Genomic DNA, 16,065 nt, shown 5'->3' on the forward strand with positions numbered 1-16,065 from the left:
CAAGGTAGCCCAGCCCGAGCTGGATGAGAGGAAATATTAGCATTACTCACCATCTAATCCTTACCACACACCTGCCTGCCATGACCGACCCCAGCAGGGATCCCAGGAAGCTCATCAGTCCCAGTACTTTGAGCATTTCCACCTCATAGTTGATAAATCTGATTCTCAAGCAGATTTTAGCAAGTGGGTTGAGTGCTGATTATGTCAGGAGCTCTTAGGTCCTTCCTGTCCACAAGGTCTGTGAAAAGCGCAGAGGATTTGGATGCTAAGGTGTGACAACCACCCAAATCACTCGGTTTCAATGAATAAAGATACAGGCGTATCTTTATTAGGAGGGAAGCCTTCGAAGCCCAGCTCCACCTTACTGAAAGCACCATTTAACTGAGGCGCATGAATCCCAGGCATTCCCTCCACCGAGACAGCTCAGTCTGGGCTGCAGAGGCAGCACCTTCCTTCTGCAGCGCCCCAAAACTTCAGGTGGCAGGAACAGGCTGCAGTTTCCTCTTCGCTGATGAAGGAACCGAGCCGGCAGAGCCGAGCGAGCCGGCCAAGATTACACAGACAACCGGTAACAGAACCCAGCAGAAACCAGCTGTTCCTTACTTTTAATCCCGAGTCACAACTACACACCAGCCTAAGTTCTTTTCCATTCAAGAGAATAAATGAGATGGACAAAATGGAAATTATTAATTCAACCCATTATTAGAAATAAACCAGAGAGGGCTCCAAATGCCATTCTAGAGGCACCTGGCATCTCTCCAGAGGCAATGAGAACATCCCATTAATTTGTTGAAGATTCAAGCAAAATTATATTAAGGAATAGAATTTCTCCACACTTTTTTTTTTTGTTTGTTTTAAACAAATACCTATTTTTACCAGACCCAGGCATTGTTCTTCTATTTATATTTAATGCAGTTACATCACCTCCACCTGTGAGGACTGGCTCTTCTCCCTCCCACACCAAGAGGAGCGATGCCTGAGACTGGAGCCACGGCTCCCAGCTCCGCACAGCCCCGGAGCTCGGTGGGGAAGGGCCGGGAGCTGGGGGTAACTCCAGTAACCCAGTACTGGAGATTTGGCAGCAGCACCAAAGAAACCAGGAGGAGAGAGACGAGACCGGCACCCACGGCGGCCAGTTCCTCTGCCAGGAACCTGCCGGCTTTGACCCCGGGCTGGCGAGAACACGGAGCACAGGATTTTTATTTGGTCAAAGCTTCTTGAATGTTGTTTTCCTTCCTTAAAAAAAAAAAAAACCCAAACAAACCATTTTGAGCATTTGATCCTATTTATTTCACTTGCTTTGTTTAAAAGCTAACAAATTCGAAGATACGTAGATATACCCTCCGGAAGCACACTGCGAATTTAAATTAAACACTGGAATTTATAAGTTATCTTACCTGAACTTTCCATTTACCACCTAACCCTCCTTCAGAAGAAGCCCCACCACAGCAGCAATCCACAGCCGTTCCCCTGCGAGACGGCAGGAGCCCGGCGGCCGTGTCAGAACCGGGGAAGAGCCGCCAAGTCTCCCGGCGGAGCCCGGAGCGCAGCCGGCACCCAAACCGGCCTGGCTCTCCCTCTGGCTCGGGACCCAGCCCCCGCTCGCCCTTCCTCGGCCCCTCACAGCCCACCCCCAGGGCGCTCTCGGCTTTTCTGGCGGAGAAAAGCTCCGGTTCTCCCGCACGCTCCTTCCGGACACCGGGCACACCGGCGGGGCGGCCGCCCGCGCCTGACCAGCGGGACGAGGCGCGGCCGGGCCCGACAACCAGCACCCCGCCGCTTCCTCCTCCCTCGCCCAGGGCGCCTGCGCGCGGCCGGCGGCCACCACCGGCACGTGAGGCTGTTGTGGGCACGTGACCCCGCGCGCCGCCTGGCCCCGCCCCCGGCGTGCGCGAGCGCGGGGACGCGGCGCGGCCTGGCCCTGGGCCGCCCGGTGCCCGCCGCCTCCCCGCCCCCGCCCCGCCCCGCGCTGCTGCCGCCGCCGCCGCCGCCGCCGCCTCGCCGGCCATGAGGCCCCGCCGGCGCCCCAGCGCGGCCCTGCCTCGCGGCTGCTGAGCCTTCGCTCTCCCCGCCACCACCATCGCCCTCTCCGCCACCCCCTCCCCGCCCGGGCGGGGACCCCCCCTTCGCTCCCCTCCCTCCTCACAGCCGCCGCCATGTTGGGCCGGGAGCCGCAGCGGGGCCGCCACTGAGCCCCGGAGCCTGCGAGGCGGAGGAGGAGGAGGCGGAGGAGGAGGCGGAGGAGGAGCCCGAGGCCTGGCCGCCTCGCACAGCCCAGCCGGCCGGCCGCCCAGCCGCAGCCATGGCGGAGCAGACCTACTCCTGGTGAGCCGCGGGGCTGAGGCCGGGCGCCGGCGCTGCGGGCCGCGGGTGGGGGGGAGCGGCCCCGGTGAGGGCCGGACCGGGCCGGGCGCGGGGGGGTTGTTCCGACCCGGCCTCCTTCCGGCCGGCCCGGGGGCGAGCGGGGAGCGGGGTGCGGGTGTGAGGGGGAGCCGGCGCCGCGCCTCGCCTGGGGCCGCGGGACCGCCGGTGGGGGGCTGGGGCATAAAGGGACGGAGGGGCCGTGGCCGGAGGTTTAAGCGCGGCTGAGGAGGAGGGATTAGGGGGAAGGGAGGAGGGACGCCGTGCGAGCCAGAGGAGGGGGTGGCTGGGCTTTGAGGAATCCCCCCCCACCGATGCCGGATGGCTGTGGGCAGGCGGGTGGCTGTCATCCTCCCCCGGCCCGGGGGTCTCCTCAGGTGAGAGGCGAGCTGGATCTCTGCGAGGCTGGGGCTGGTACCCGGCCATCCTCTGGGCCTGGAGGAGGGACGGTGCCGGCTGTGAGGCTGCAGGTAATCCCTCTGCCTAAAGGGAGGTTTGTGTCAGCGCAGGCTGGCCGGTAAGTCAGTGGCATGTGTGTGTTTTCACCTAGTGACAATAGGTTTGTTCTGTATACAGGAAATAGAATGAGGAGGAAGAGACCAGTTCCTGTGGGAAGACATGAAGTATAGCAAATGAAAGTAGAGGGCATTTTTTCCTGTGCCCTGACAGTGTCTCGGGCCTAGCTGGCAGTGGATCGAAGAGACAGGGTTCAGTTTCTTCATATAATTATGGGGTTTTTTTTGGTGTTGTCAGGGACCACAACCAAAATATCTCAAATAATTTGCCTGTGCATCAGCTCTATTGACCTGACCACTGCAGCAATTTGTGATACTCGTGCTGAATTTTAAATCCACTCCAGTGATACCAACCAGAGTTGTTTCTTAGATCTTTATGAAGTTATGATATCCTTATTTAATACGGAGTTAAATCTCAGCTTTTGACCTTGGCGTGTGCTGAATGTGGAAAAGGGCCTGACTATGCAAGGAATATTCCTATTCTGAATGGTTCTGGAAATCTTTCCCATTACTTTTTCAGAACTTGTGGGGATTTCTGTTCTGCCACATGTTGAGGCTTTGGCAGCCCCTTCTCCCATCTTGTGTCACTTCTCTGTCAAGAACCAATATATGTATTGGTTGTTTGCTTTTTAGATGTTCTTATTTTGTTTCATGAGCTCAGTTCAGGCGGTGATCTGCTCTGCTTTAAAACATAAGCAAAAAGACAACTTCTTTGACTTAAAGGGTTTACTACATATTGTTACAGTAAGTGAATGTTGGTACAGATTTAGGCAGTTTAATGTAGTTCAGTTAAATGTGTCTAATGAACTACTGTCTTAGTGTGTTTTAACTGAAGAAGGAAATTATAAATTCATAAACTGCTCTGGGATTTGTCAGCTTTCTTTGAAAAACTAAATGAAACAAAATGTCAATTGTACATTATTTTGATCTTTAACTCCTTTGCTTTTTTGCAAAAGCGTCTTTGCCATAGTGTTATTCTAGAGGGACAGTTTTTAACAGGCTGGGAGGAGGATTAACTCTTCTTTAGGTGGTGTATTTTAAGGGACTGAAGTTGGGATTTGAGTTGTTCTTCACTGCTTGTTAGATGGATCACAAGAATGGTAGTTCTTTCTTACAGTACTGAGGTTGTAGCAGAACAAGGATATGAGGCTTACGTCTCAAAACACTGTAAGTTCATGTCTATATTCACTGATGTGCCTTCATGTTTTTGAGGTTTCTGTCACTTCACGTTTTGGCCCATGGTCAGCATTGTCTGGGAGCTATGGAAAGAGCAAAAAATCCAGTTTCAGAGTCCTGTTCTGTAACTTGTAACTCTTCTCTGCAGATGCATGTTTAATTACTTACACTTCTAGCAACAATCTTGCATTTGTTTATTTTTAATTATGGTAATGCAGCTCAGCATAAAATTGGCTAGTGCTTTAGTGCTTTTAGGAAAAATGTGCTTGTTGTCCACTGAGGAAACTGGTACTTCTGTACAGAAGGGTTGTGCAGAATTGTGTCTGGTAATTAGGGCAGTTGCACAGTTTTGAAGTTGGCAGGTCGCATCCTGTCTGTTGGCTGGACCCGGTCTTTTTTGTGCATTGCAAAGGCTTTCTCAGAACAAGTGCTTTCCCTGTTGCTCGTCGTAGTGTCAAGCTGCTGAACAGATATCTTGTTTGACACTAAGAAAAATCCTTTCACGTACCTGTCTTTGTATAGATGGAAATTGGTCCCTGACCCCAGTAGTGCTTCCCTTATGTCCGGGAGCGTAAGGCCCGATTATGCCTCTTTTTGTGCATAACTATCAACAAGCATTGTAGAATCGCTGTAGCTTCATAAGATATGTTAAAGGTTTATTTGGGTTTGATTTTTTTTTTTTTTAATTGTCTCAGATGTGTTAGAAATCCCTTGAAAAAATGTACTTGCAAGTTATGGTTACTGGCCATTAGCATTGCCAAACACGAAAAATAGGGCTTTTTTTCAGTGCTTGATGTCTCTGTTAATGATGTTATTTTGGAGATGAGAACTAATTCTAATTTTGCTATATTTATTGTTTTGAAAAAACATAAATCTGACATACTAAGGTGAATTTATATTTTTCTTTTAATTACCAAGTGAAATTGATTGCAATGACTTTTATTAAGGTATTATAAAGCAGTACTTGTGCTTTCCCCCATCCCTTTCATAATTTTAAATACATAGATTGTCTTTTGTCACTATTCTTGTGAGTTATTTCTTGCAACAACCTCTTCTCCTTTTTGCCTTCAGTAATGCCCACCTCTATAAGCATCTGTACTTTTATTTAGCTCTTTTTTAATGTCTTAAATAGTCTTGCTGACCCAGTATTTCCGATATGTGTGTTATCCCTGAAAGGAGGATCTACTGAGAATTTTGCTGGTGAAACTGAATGCTGTCGTCCTGGAAAAACCAATTTTAATATGAAATGTGGGAAAAGTGCCAGATGGAAATACTCTTTCAAAGGATACACACTTTTTTGGAAAAAAGAGTGCCTGAATAAAATGTTTGTCAGTAGTTAGTAGAGAAACTTTCTTTGTCAAGTACCTGCAATAATAGAAGGACATTATGAGAGCTGCGTATTCTACTGCTGTTACTCAAATCTGCAAGCCACAGAGGAACGTGACTGATGTATTGCAAGGTTGCTCATGATTTTCTAGATTAAACGAGAGCTGAAATTAATTTCCTGCAAGTAGAACGGATTGGGAGAGGAAAGAGGTTGTGGAATACCCTTCTTTCCCTTTGCTTCCTGTCTGTACTCCAGCAAGGAAATGGGACCAAGTAGTGACAAAAGCTCCTGCTACAACAGAGGAGGGAATAAATATGGGGAGAGCTGTTTGCCCGTCACCAATGTGTGTGTGTAAAAGGTTAGTAACTGCCAAGGATTTTATCTTCAGGCACCAAGCTGTTGGAAGTATTTCAGCAGATGAATATGGAAGCAGCAGGACCTAGATCATGACTTCATGAAATACTTGGTCTTTCCTTAATTTCTAGCACCTTGTGGTGAGATTTTTGCACGGGATCCTATTTAGAGGGCACAGCAGCATGCGTATCTTGTTTATCTTCAGTTAGTAGGTGTTTAGTGTTTTTCAAGGCCTGATGTAACACCCCCTCCCTTCTTACTGCTGCCCAGTCTGGCAATAGAGATTGCTTTGTTCTTTTTTTTGCCCTTTGAATGCACAAAAGATTTTCACAGTTTCCTTCGTATGTGAAGAGAGAAAGAAGGAGATTTCTACACCAAAATCAAAGATATTTTTAATTTTTCCTTTCCCAGTGCGTTGTATAAGAGTACTATGGATTGCAATGCGTGCGTGTCCTATCAGGGTGATGATTAGGAGACAGGCTGGGAGGGTAAGCTGAGAACAAAAAAAGAAGCTGCTGTATTGAGTCACTAATCTTAAAAAGACTGAACTCCCTCTTAAATGGTTTAATCAGTGGAATGATTCTTGTATTAGCCATCAAATGTTTGATGAGTGAAATGGTGGTATATTTAGAAACTTCTGCGTAATGCAAAGGGTGTGGAAATTAAGTCTAATGATGTGTAAGAATAATCAATGAAGCTACTGGGTTCTGGAATAAGTGTAAACGTACAATGCTGTCTTTGCTCCTGGGAGAATTCAAATTGGTTGGTGTTAAAAGTCTTTCTAGATTCAGAGGTCTGAGAATTTGCTTTCATTGCCTTTAAGCATTTAACATGCTACTGCCATGAGTTAAAATAGTCTCTTCCAGAAGACTGAGGTAGTGCTTTTAAGTGGCTGGATTAGATGTGTATGTGGGAGGGCAGGGAGTAAGAGGAGCTATAACTTGTTGACAGAACTTGTCACGTACTAGTAAAATAAGCGTTTGCATTCAAGATTTTTTACTTGCTTTGCTTAGTTTAGGCTGAGAGACTTTAACAGACTAATTAAGGTGTTTTGAGGGTGGAAGGCAGTTTGCAACAGAAACAAAACAAATCATTCACCTGAATTTTCAAAGTATTGCACTTTTTAAGCGACAGATTGCAAAGCGTATAGATGGAATCCGGTTGTGTGTACTGTCTAAAATCTTTCATGAAAGCTTTGCATACAAACACGGAGTTTGGCCTTTAATCTCACATTTTTCAGGAACTGAAATTACCAGCCACATTCCATTTTAATGATTGTTAGAAGCCTCCTGAGGACAAGGATGTCATTGTATGAACGTGTGTGTGTGTCTGACATCAGAAAAGTGACTTAAACCACAGTCAATTTGAGACTATCAGGTTTATAGTTAATATGTTTGTCTTTCAGTACTAGTCTCACTTCACTTGTTTGTCACCCTCCCTCCAGCTTTTGCTATCTCAGACTGTGTGTCATGTAGGCAGGGACTCTGCAGCACTGGGTTGAAAGACAGAAAAGGCAAAGAGCATGGGATTAGTTGAAGTTTACAGTTGCTTGAATGTAGATACGTGTAATGACTCTGATTAGCAAAGGGATGAAATTTTTCCTACTTCAATGTGAAGGCTGTATTTGCTAATATATTGATAATTCTTTAAGAAAAATTTAAAAGTGAAGAATATAAATTAATGTTTTCTTGGTGCTGGCGTGCCGTACCTATTTCAATTAAGTTTTCTGTTGGTTCTGCCTTTAGCCTTTTCAGGATATTGTGGCAGTGGAAGTCAATGGTTCCTTGCTTTTTACCTAGTGAGTACAGAACTTGTCCAGGATGTAGGAGATCAGTTCCATCACCCAAGGTTTCTGACCTTGCATCTCTCACCTTCCAGGGGAGCGCTCTCATCACCAAACTATATGTTATTCAGATGTTGAGCTTTATGTGTCCTTTTAAATCTGTATCACTTCATGTGGAGTTCTGTAAATACTTGCTGGGCCGGGAAGCAGGCCTGCCTTTCGGCATTAATGATCAAAATACTCATTTGGGATTGGCGGTGACCTGGCTTCCACTTCCTGCCTTGGTAAAAATGTCATTTGGAAGACTGAAAGGCCTGTAGTCTGTGGGGATAATTCAGACTGCTTTCCTAGAGGTGAAAGTTTGGATTCCCAGAAACAGAAGAAAACCTGAATGTTATTTCCTGTGTCATAGATAAATGAGCTGTTAGGTATGTGGATCTACCGTTATCACTACCTTTTCTTGTGTTCTGTGTCAGGTTCGGTGAACCTGAGAGCATCTCTTTCTCTTATTGATGGATGTGATCCAATAAAATAATTGCTTATTTTGTACATTTTGGGATTGGTATGAGTTAAGCAACCTGATGCTGTTGGAATTTGAGGAATTATGTGAGGACCATCAGACAGGCCACATTAATTCAGGATATTAAGTTCTCTTGAGATTAGATATGTTTTGGTGAATACCACAGTTTTAAATAATAGACTCAGATGCTGAAATCTCTGTCATTAATCGTTTGTCACTGAAACACAATGCCAAAAAATGTGTACTTATGAAACCTTCCTATAAGAAGTACTTTGAAATATGTGTCATGCTTTTTAAAATACAGTGATTTTGATTTCCTAAAATTCGGAAGAAGAGCAAAATGGATTCTGGTCTTTTTGTAGTGTCTCAGCTATTTTATTTCATTATTTCAGCAATGTGATGTATCAACGTCTCTGGTCTAAGTGCCACCATCTTTATTGCCCTTTGACATTTTATGATGATTCTAAGCATTATAATGTAATCTAAAAGCAAATAATTGACACAAGCAGTTTAGTCAAACAGTCTAATTTAATTCTGGTGACATCTAAGTTAAGTTTCCAGGAAGAACCAAGGCTGAAATTGGTATTAAAAAAAAAAATCATTGTGCACATTTTCTTTTTGGTGCTGCATTGCTTTAGTGTAACTGATTAAGATTAAAATTTGAAACGATTTAGCCAATTATGTGGGTTGAGTGAAGTGGAGTGAAACAAGCTAGTGGGCTAGCTGAACTGGAGCCAGGCAATCAAACTGACTTTGAAAGGTGATGATTTAATAAGATTAATGGAGCATATGTGTCATTGCAACACTTCCCCATTCCCTTTCTCCCTCTTTAATTCTTCCAAGGATGCTAACGTTGACGATTTTTTCTCCTATGTCTTTTTCAAGTGATATATCTGCTTGAAATACTCTGATCTACGCCAGATACTACTCTGATGCTGCCAGACCAGGGTTTTCCTCTCATGGGCCATCCCTACAGAAACTCAGCTCTCATGATGCATTAAGTGTGTCTTTCTCCACTAGAACCACCATGATGACATTATCCCGGAACAGATTAATTGTGTAGCTGTTGTGCTGTCATCTTCATTATTAGATTCTGTTGAGTATTTCTTTTTAGGGCCGGGTCTAAGCCTCAGGACCCAGATTCACTTGGATAGTCTCCATATCTCTATGTCACGGTAAGTGGCATGGTATAGACTGGGGTGGCAGAAAGTCAGAATGTTCTGCTGACTTTTTGGAGAGATATTCTGTAACTGATAACTAAGCAACTAAACCAGAATGTTCTTAATATCCTACAACAACAAGTATTCAAAATAACAAATATATTAAGTGAGACAATCCTTATACTTTGCTTGTGTGGGGACAGGGTGTAAGGATGGAGCGACTTTTTCTTTCATGCTGTCAGGACAGGAGTTCTTTAAAATCGTCACAGTTGGTGTCCTAAAGTAGAGGAGAGCGCACGAAGAAAAATATTCTCTATTGCACAGTCTTGTGCTTCAGATGCCTCCCTTATTACTGAAGTTGGAGAGATATAATCATATCTTACAGTTTATATATGGTAGCATTTTCCCTAACCAGTGGAATCTGAAAGGAAAACGATGGTGTTTGACTCTCATTTCTTGTCTTCTTCCTTCGGAAAACAGTATTTTCTTCTGTGCTGTCAGGTTTGGATATTCTTCCTTTACTTCCTGTAGCTAGTTCATGGGTTCTTGACCCAAGAAAGTCTTTTCCCATGCAGCACAGGTGTGTAACTGAAGACTGTGAAGAGATTCTCTTCCATTTTTACACCTTCGCCGCATTTCTGCAGGCGTCTCCACGACAGAGGTAGTGGGGGGGAAGCAGGAGGAAACCCAGGGGGTCCCACCCTCTGTCCACACACACAATCTCTAACTTTAGGCACGAGTTGGCAAGCTTACCTGAGGAATAGGCTGGAATCCAGATTCAGTCCAGCTGCTAAAAGAAAAAAAAAAAAGTGCTGTGCAGTGTGAACTATTGGATTTTAAAGCCAAGCACCTTCCAGTCCTTGGATGTTACCGATTAGTTCTACCTGGTCAGTGCTTTTCTGCTTGCCATTTTCTGTTTCTAAAGCCCAAATTTACTTCTCCATTCCTATGGACTCTGCTGGTTTTAGACAGGGATATCTTTGAAAAGTCCTTTTGTTCGTCTGATAACTAGCCAGAAGATAACTTCTAGTAAATTTACAATGATACATCGTTTCAAGTAACTTTAAAAGTTTGTCAGAAGTTTACAGAGATCAATAGAAATGTTGAGACTTGAGAGTGTTCCATGGAATCACAAAAGTCGGCGAACTCTTTGCTTACACCATTTTCTCCTTGCAGTAGTACCGCAAATAGCAGCTTCACGCTGGATTAGCAGAAGTGCCGTAGAGCTGGATTCGTGGAGCAGCCGAGCTTCAGGTGGCCTCAGCATGTACATGCAGTGTGTCTGCCTGCAGCAGTGGGGCACAGGTAGTTTTGCAGGGGGTTTCTCCACACAGGCTAAGCTAGTAGCAAGTGTACGTCCTCCGGGTTTATTTTAATTTCAGTGGTCACTTGGATTAATAAATTGAGTTTACTCCACTGGAGATAGCATAGCTTGGGCAAGGGCGAGCATTACAAAATGTTTGAGCTCTGGGGCAGTGCCATGAGCAGGACGGAGCTGAGCACAGCAGCTGAGTTGCAGCTCGCTCTGCTGCACTGGTAGTTCTGGTGTCTGTGGCACTTAGCAATCTGCCATCCCTTCTTCTGTCAGATAGCTAGCTCCAATTTCAAACGTGATTTAAATTTATATGGAAACTTTTGTAGTGGGTAGAAATTCAGCAATGAATTCTGAATAATCATTGTAATTAGGATCAACCAGCTGTTGGTACAGGTATGTTGGGTGTATGAGACCAAGGCTCAATGGTATGTTGTTATACAAAGGACTGTTTTTACTAGTATAAATTTGCCACTGTCAAGGCTACATTTGTGATTCATCTTACCATCATCTGTGTCAGACCCATTTGGCAAGATAAAATAGGTGCAGTGTGACTTGGACTTATTTAGTCAATGGGAAGTCCACTTTCCAGGTGACTGTTAGCTAAAGGTGAGGTTGGTGGAATAGCAGGAGGCAAACAGAGCTGGGTTATATGGATTTCTGTAGCCTGTATGGTGGGGTGAGGTACGTCTATGTCTTGCTTTCTAGGTTTGATGGTGCAAGGTCATTCTGGTCCTTTTTAGATTGATGGTCTGTTTGCTGGAGGAAAGATTATCCGCTCTGTGAACCCTTCTCGAGGTGGCTGATCCTATACCTTCACTTGAATGGCTGCTCTGAGAAGTTATCACAAAGGGCTAGAAGCTCTCGTGGGGAATATTATGATCTCTGTAGCGTCTTGAAGATGAAGAGCAGAATCTAATTAAGCTTTGTGTTGAAAATAGTTTAAAGAGCTTTTTTTTTTTTTCCTCTTGAAAAAGGAAACTTTAAAGCTAAATAGTGAAGAGCTGGAATTTTTTTTTTTTTTTAATTTTATGCTAACTTGACTACTTCTAAAGCAGATGCAGCTGTAAGCTGTTACAGATGGTACAGAACAGAAAGAACCTCTTTATCATACTCAAGTGCCTTACAAGAACCCCAATGTTAATTTTCTACTAGTTATATTTCTCTTTATTTTTTTATGTTTTTAAAGATAGAACATAAAAAAGAGCTACCTTAAAGCTAAATCAAAAGATGAAAAAAGTCTGCCATAAACCAGAAATACTTCTCTGCAGGGTGTTTTACTGGAAGAAGTTTCATAAGAATCCAAAAGCACCCTCTCTAAAGAATGTGCCTACTTTTTGTTGTTGTCACAAAGTTTTTTAGATATTTGGGCTAGAATATGTTGAAAATAGCCTCCATCTGTTCTTCTGCCTGCTTTTTGCACCTGGAACTGAAACTACTACCTTAAGCCTGACACTCAAGTGTATGAATATACCCTGCGTCTCTTGCATGCAGGTCTGTGTGGTGTTTTTCTGTACAGTCTTCACAGTAATAAATGTGGCCACCTTTTTTGAGTTTGCCTCTCTCTTATTTGGAGGTAGCAAAACCAGGATGCCACGTTTGACGGGCTGTATTTTCTATTTTCATTCCAGCTGCATCCCCTTTCTTCACTTTGTGCAGTTGTAAATAGTCACGTTCGCTTCAGAATCTCCCCAGCCATCATCTGACAACATTATTTTGTCTTGATACAGACCCGGCACAATGAAAGCTGCTTAACTTTGGCCAGACAGACTGGCTGCCCTAGAGCTTCGACTCATACAGGAATGTACTTTCAGCATTGTCACTGAAGATTCATAGTTTGGTGCTGATGGTGTTAACTCATTCTTTATGGAATTTTTACGAAAACAGTGTTAAATTCTGCCCAGGCATGTTATGATAAAGTATGTATCATCATCCTGTAGTGTGTGGGTAAGTCAGTTCATCAATAGCGCTCAGAGCTGCTCTTGCTGTATGACAAGGTCATATTGATCAATTTGACTTTGGTTTTGGCTTGTTGATTGTAAGGCCTCATTGTTAAACGCTTTGATTAAACTATTAGCTGTTAGTTTTAGTTTTTGATCTGACTTTTGAATACATTGCTAAAAAAAGTTTGGATTTCCAAGCACATAATCAATAAAATACTGGCCTAAGTGTCAAAGGCATGAGGTGTGGTTTTGTTTTGGTTTTTTAAGTCAACAGTAGAGTCAATTTACATGAGATAATAAACTCTTTTCTGACTTTCGTGATAAAACCAAGCAACCTTATTTTCTGATTAGAGAGCCTACTACATTTTGATATCTTAAAAAAAAGTGTTAGAACCAAGATATTCTGCATATTTGTAAATAAAGTACTTGGTCTCTGAATTGCTGTTGCATTTCCTTTGCGAGGAGGCAGTGACTTACCAAAGAGGTGGGATTTGCAGCATGTTCTGCCGTCAGAGCTCTGCTCTGCTTGATCAGCTCTATCACGAACAGAAAAAAACCTTATGAATGTGAATCAACACCTATTTTATTAGGCCTTGGCTCCAGTGAGTATTACACTGCAGGTAGTTAGGAGGAGGTTAGCGGCACAGTACCTGCACTGCTGGCTCTGGATGTGGTGATGGTTACAAAGTCCAGAACCGGGTACAGATTTTATAGTGATCTGGGTGCTGTCCTGGAGTGAAGCTTTAATTACAGCCTGGGGATGCCCATGCAAGACAAGGAGCAAGGCTAGAGCCAATGCCTGGTGATAAAGGATGGAGCTGGTCGTGAGGAAAATAAGTTAAAACACGTAAATGCACAGAATGTTTTTAGGTAATGCTTTGAGAATGAGTTAGGCCACTCAGGATGGACTCTCCAGTATAATGTGTGCGTCTTCAGTGAAGCTGTCCACGTAGAAGAGGACCAGCTTCATCTTTGTCTTGGGTCTTGGATGAGATCAAATCTGTCACTTAATAGTGCTATTCCTTTGTATGCTTGTTAGGAAACCTGCTGTACTTTTTCTGTGTGTTCTTCTGTGCTGCTTCAGATGGAGATACTTCTCTTACTCTGGCCTGAACTGTTTGTTATAGTCAGTTACTTTGCATCCCATAAGAAGTCAGATTGCAGATTTGTTAAGATTTATTGTCTTACATATTTAGGTATCCTTTTTCCTCAGTATGTTGTTTCCTGTCCAGGCGAAGCTGCCAAAATGATTATAAAGTTGTCTTATGGTGCTTTACAGTAAGATTTACAAGGTGAAGTCGGTTATTAGGTCCTCAGAGGCAAGACAGCTTGTCCGGGCTCTAGTGCTGGATTATTTGTGCTTTTCAGCCGAGGGCTGCCTGCTTAGCTCTTGGTGTAGCAAACTGAGCAGTCGCTTCAGGTCACGCAATTACAGAATCACAGAATTGCCTAGGTTGGAAGGGACCTTTAAGATCATCTAGTCCAACCTTAAAAAAAAAAAACCAAAAACAAAAACCACAAAACACAAAACAAATAAACAAACCACCAACACTAAACCATATTCCCGAGCACCATGTCAGCTCGTCTTTTGAACATCTCCAGGGATGGTGCCTCAACCACTTTCCTGGGCCGCCCATTCCAATGCTTGATAACCCTTTCAGTGAAGAAATTTTTCCTAATATCCAACCTGAACTTCCCCCAGCACAACTTGAGGCCATTTCCTCTTGTCCTATCACCTGTGACTTGGGAGAAGAGACCGTCCCCGGCCTCTCTACAACCTCCTTTCAGGAGGTTGACATTAAGACACCTTGGCAGGCATCTGGCCACTGTGGCCATGCAACATCTGCCCTTGCCTGAAGGGGCTGAAGGACAGTCTCAGCCCAGCAGCGTGGTGTGAGGCTCTGCCTTTTGTACAATATTGCAGGTTAACAGATGTGCAGAAATTGCCCTGCATGTCCTGAGAGTCCTCTCTTTCTGCCACATAATTAATCTGTTTTCTTTTGTCATTGCCCATTTTTAGCTGCTTGCTGGCACCGTGACAACCATAATATTCCACATATGATTAAATGTTGATAAATATGGCCAGGATGATGTGCGCTGGCTCAGTTGCACATCAGATGAACTTAACCCTGGATCTTCAGAGGATGTTGGATACTTGGGTAATATCACTGCAAGAGGAGAAAGGTGAAGTTGAGCTGTTAGTTGTATAGAGTATTTATCTTGAACAACCTTATTCGGAAGAATGCCATTGCTGGGCTTGGATGGCTGACAGTGTCTGGGATGAGGCTGAATTGTGTTACTGGAAGACAGGCTGTTCTCTTATGTTACAGACTCAATTGTCTGGAACCTTGTTCAGATAACTTACCGCTTCAGTTCTGGAAAACACTAATATAATTTCCGTTCATCATGGTAAAGTGTGAAAATTTGTTATCCCTTGTTGCTAATAATAACCTTGAATTTACTGTTTGTAGTTTAACTATTGGAAGCTTTTTGTAATGGATTTTTTCCGTGCTATTAGGAAACTTGCTGTTGAATATCCTGTATCTTGGTACTGCTTAGGAAACGGATAGCTTTGGATGAACAGGGTTCCAGAACTCCATGGCAATTTTTTAATAGGATCTACATGACTAATTTGGAAAGGCTGCAGTGCCATAGTCTTTCAAAATTTAGACCTGTTTGTTGAAGTGAGATAACAGAATCTTCTGACCCCTACGGACACTGATTAATGCCCCCAATCATCTGAAGAGATCCAACTTATCCTCCGTTCCTCTGGCTTATTAATTCTTTTGCTGGCAATTTGTGCAAGAGAGAGGAACAAATGAAATAATTTAAAAATAGTTGTAGGAATGATGTGAATTCATGATTTTTAGAAAGTGTGGTGCCTTAGCAGGGGAGTGATGTCCCATATTTTTTCCATGCAAGTTACTCAATGCTATAAAATCAAGCAAGTATTTAGATTTTCTTAACATTGCGGACACCTGAGGCCGGTGACTCTACAAAATGCCCAACTAATAAAAATTCATAGTGCTCTTATTTTGGTAACAAAGGTTGCTTTGGGTAGTAGATGTTTTGTAACTAAAAGTGTCTTGACTATATTATATGTCAAGAGATTTTTTTTTTAGAAATCAATGCTAAGCAGATGTTTTCTTGATGATGGGGGGGCTCAGTTAAATTTTTAGCATGTTTGTAACTAAGCTTTTTTTTTCCCCTTTTTTCTTTTTTCTTCTTTTCCTTTTTTTTTTAATTTTAAATCTCGTGTTACTAAAGATACCCACCCTGTTTCTGATACAAGGCAAATGGGGAACATAAGGCCAAATGGTAATAAAAATCCTGCACAACTCTTTAATACCATTTGCAGTTTTCATCACAGAAGTAATTTTTTTTCAAATCATTTTATTATGGTATAAATGGACCAGACATGTTCCAGAACTTGCTTTTGATTTTGCAGTTAGGGAAGTGACTAACCTGAGTTGGGTTCCTCTCTCCCCAAGGGGAAAGATCCCGCGAATGGAAGGTGTGCTGGGTAAGGTTCAAGAAACGTGCTGGGTAAGGTTCAAGAAACGTGTTGTGTTTCTGCTGCCGGGTGATTAGTGGAGTGGTTCCCGATTCCTCTT

The 16,065-nt window shown here is 43.6% G+C and overlaps 1 protein-coding gene across 1 annotated transcript in view; it reads left to right on the top strand.

Annotated features, from left to right (window-relative positions):
- Positions 1-972: 972 nt before the first annotated feature.
- The window catches only part of SPPL3 (signal peptide peptidase like 3), a 61,998-nt gene continuing 46,905 nt past the window's right edge, over positions 973-16,065 (top strand). Inside the window, exons 1-2 of the mRNA XM_074159799.1 lie at positions 973-1,064; positions 2,149-2,325. Of these exons, the coding sequence (XP_074015900.1) occupies positions 973-1,064; positions 2,149-2,325 (269 nt within the window). The remainder of the gene's footprint in view (positions 1,065-2,148; positions 2,326-16,065) is intronic.

Source organism: Numenius arquata, chromosome 16, assembly GCF_964106895.1.
Source record: "Numenius arquata chromosome 16, bNumArq3.hap1.1, whole genome shotgun sequence".
Lineage (NCBI taxonomy): Eukaryota > Metazoa > Chordata > Aves > Charadriiformes > Scolopacidae > Numenius > Numenius arquata.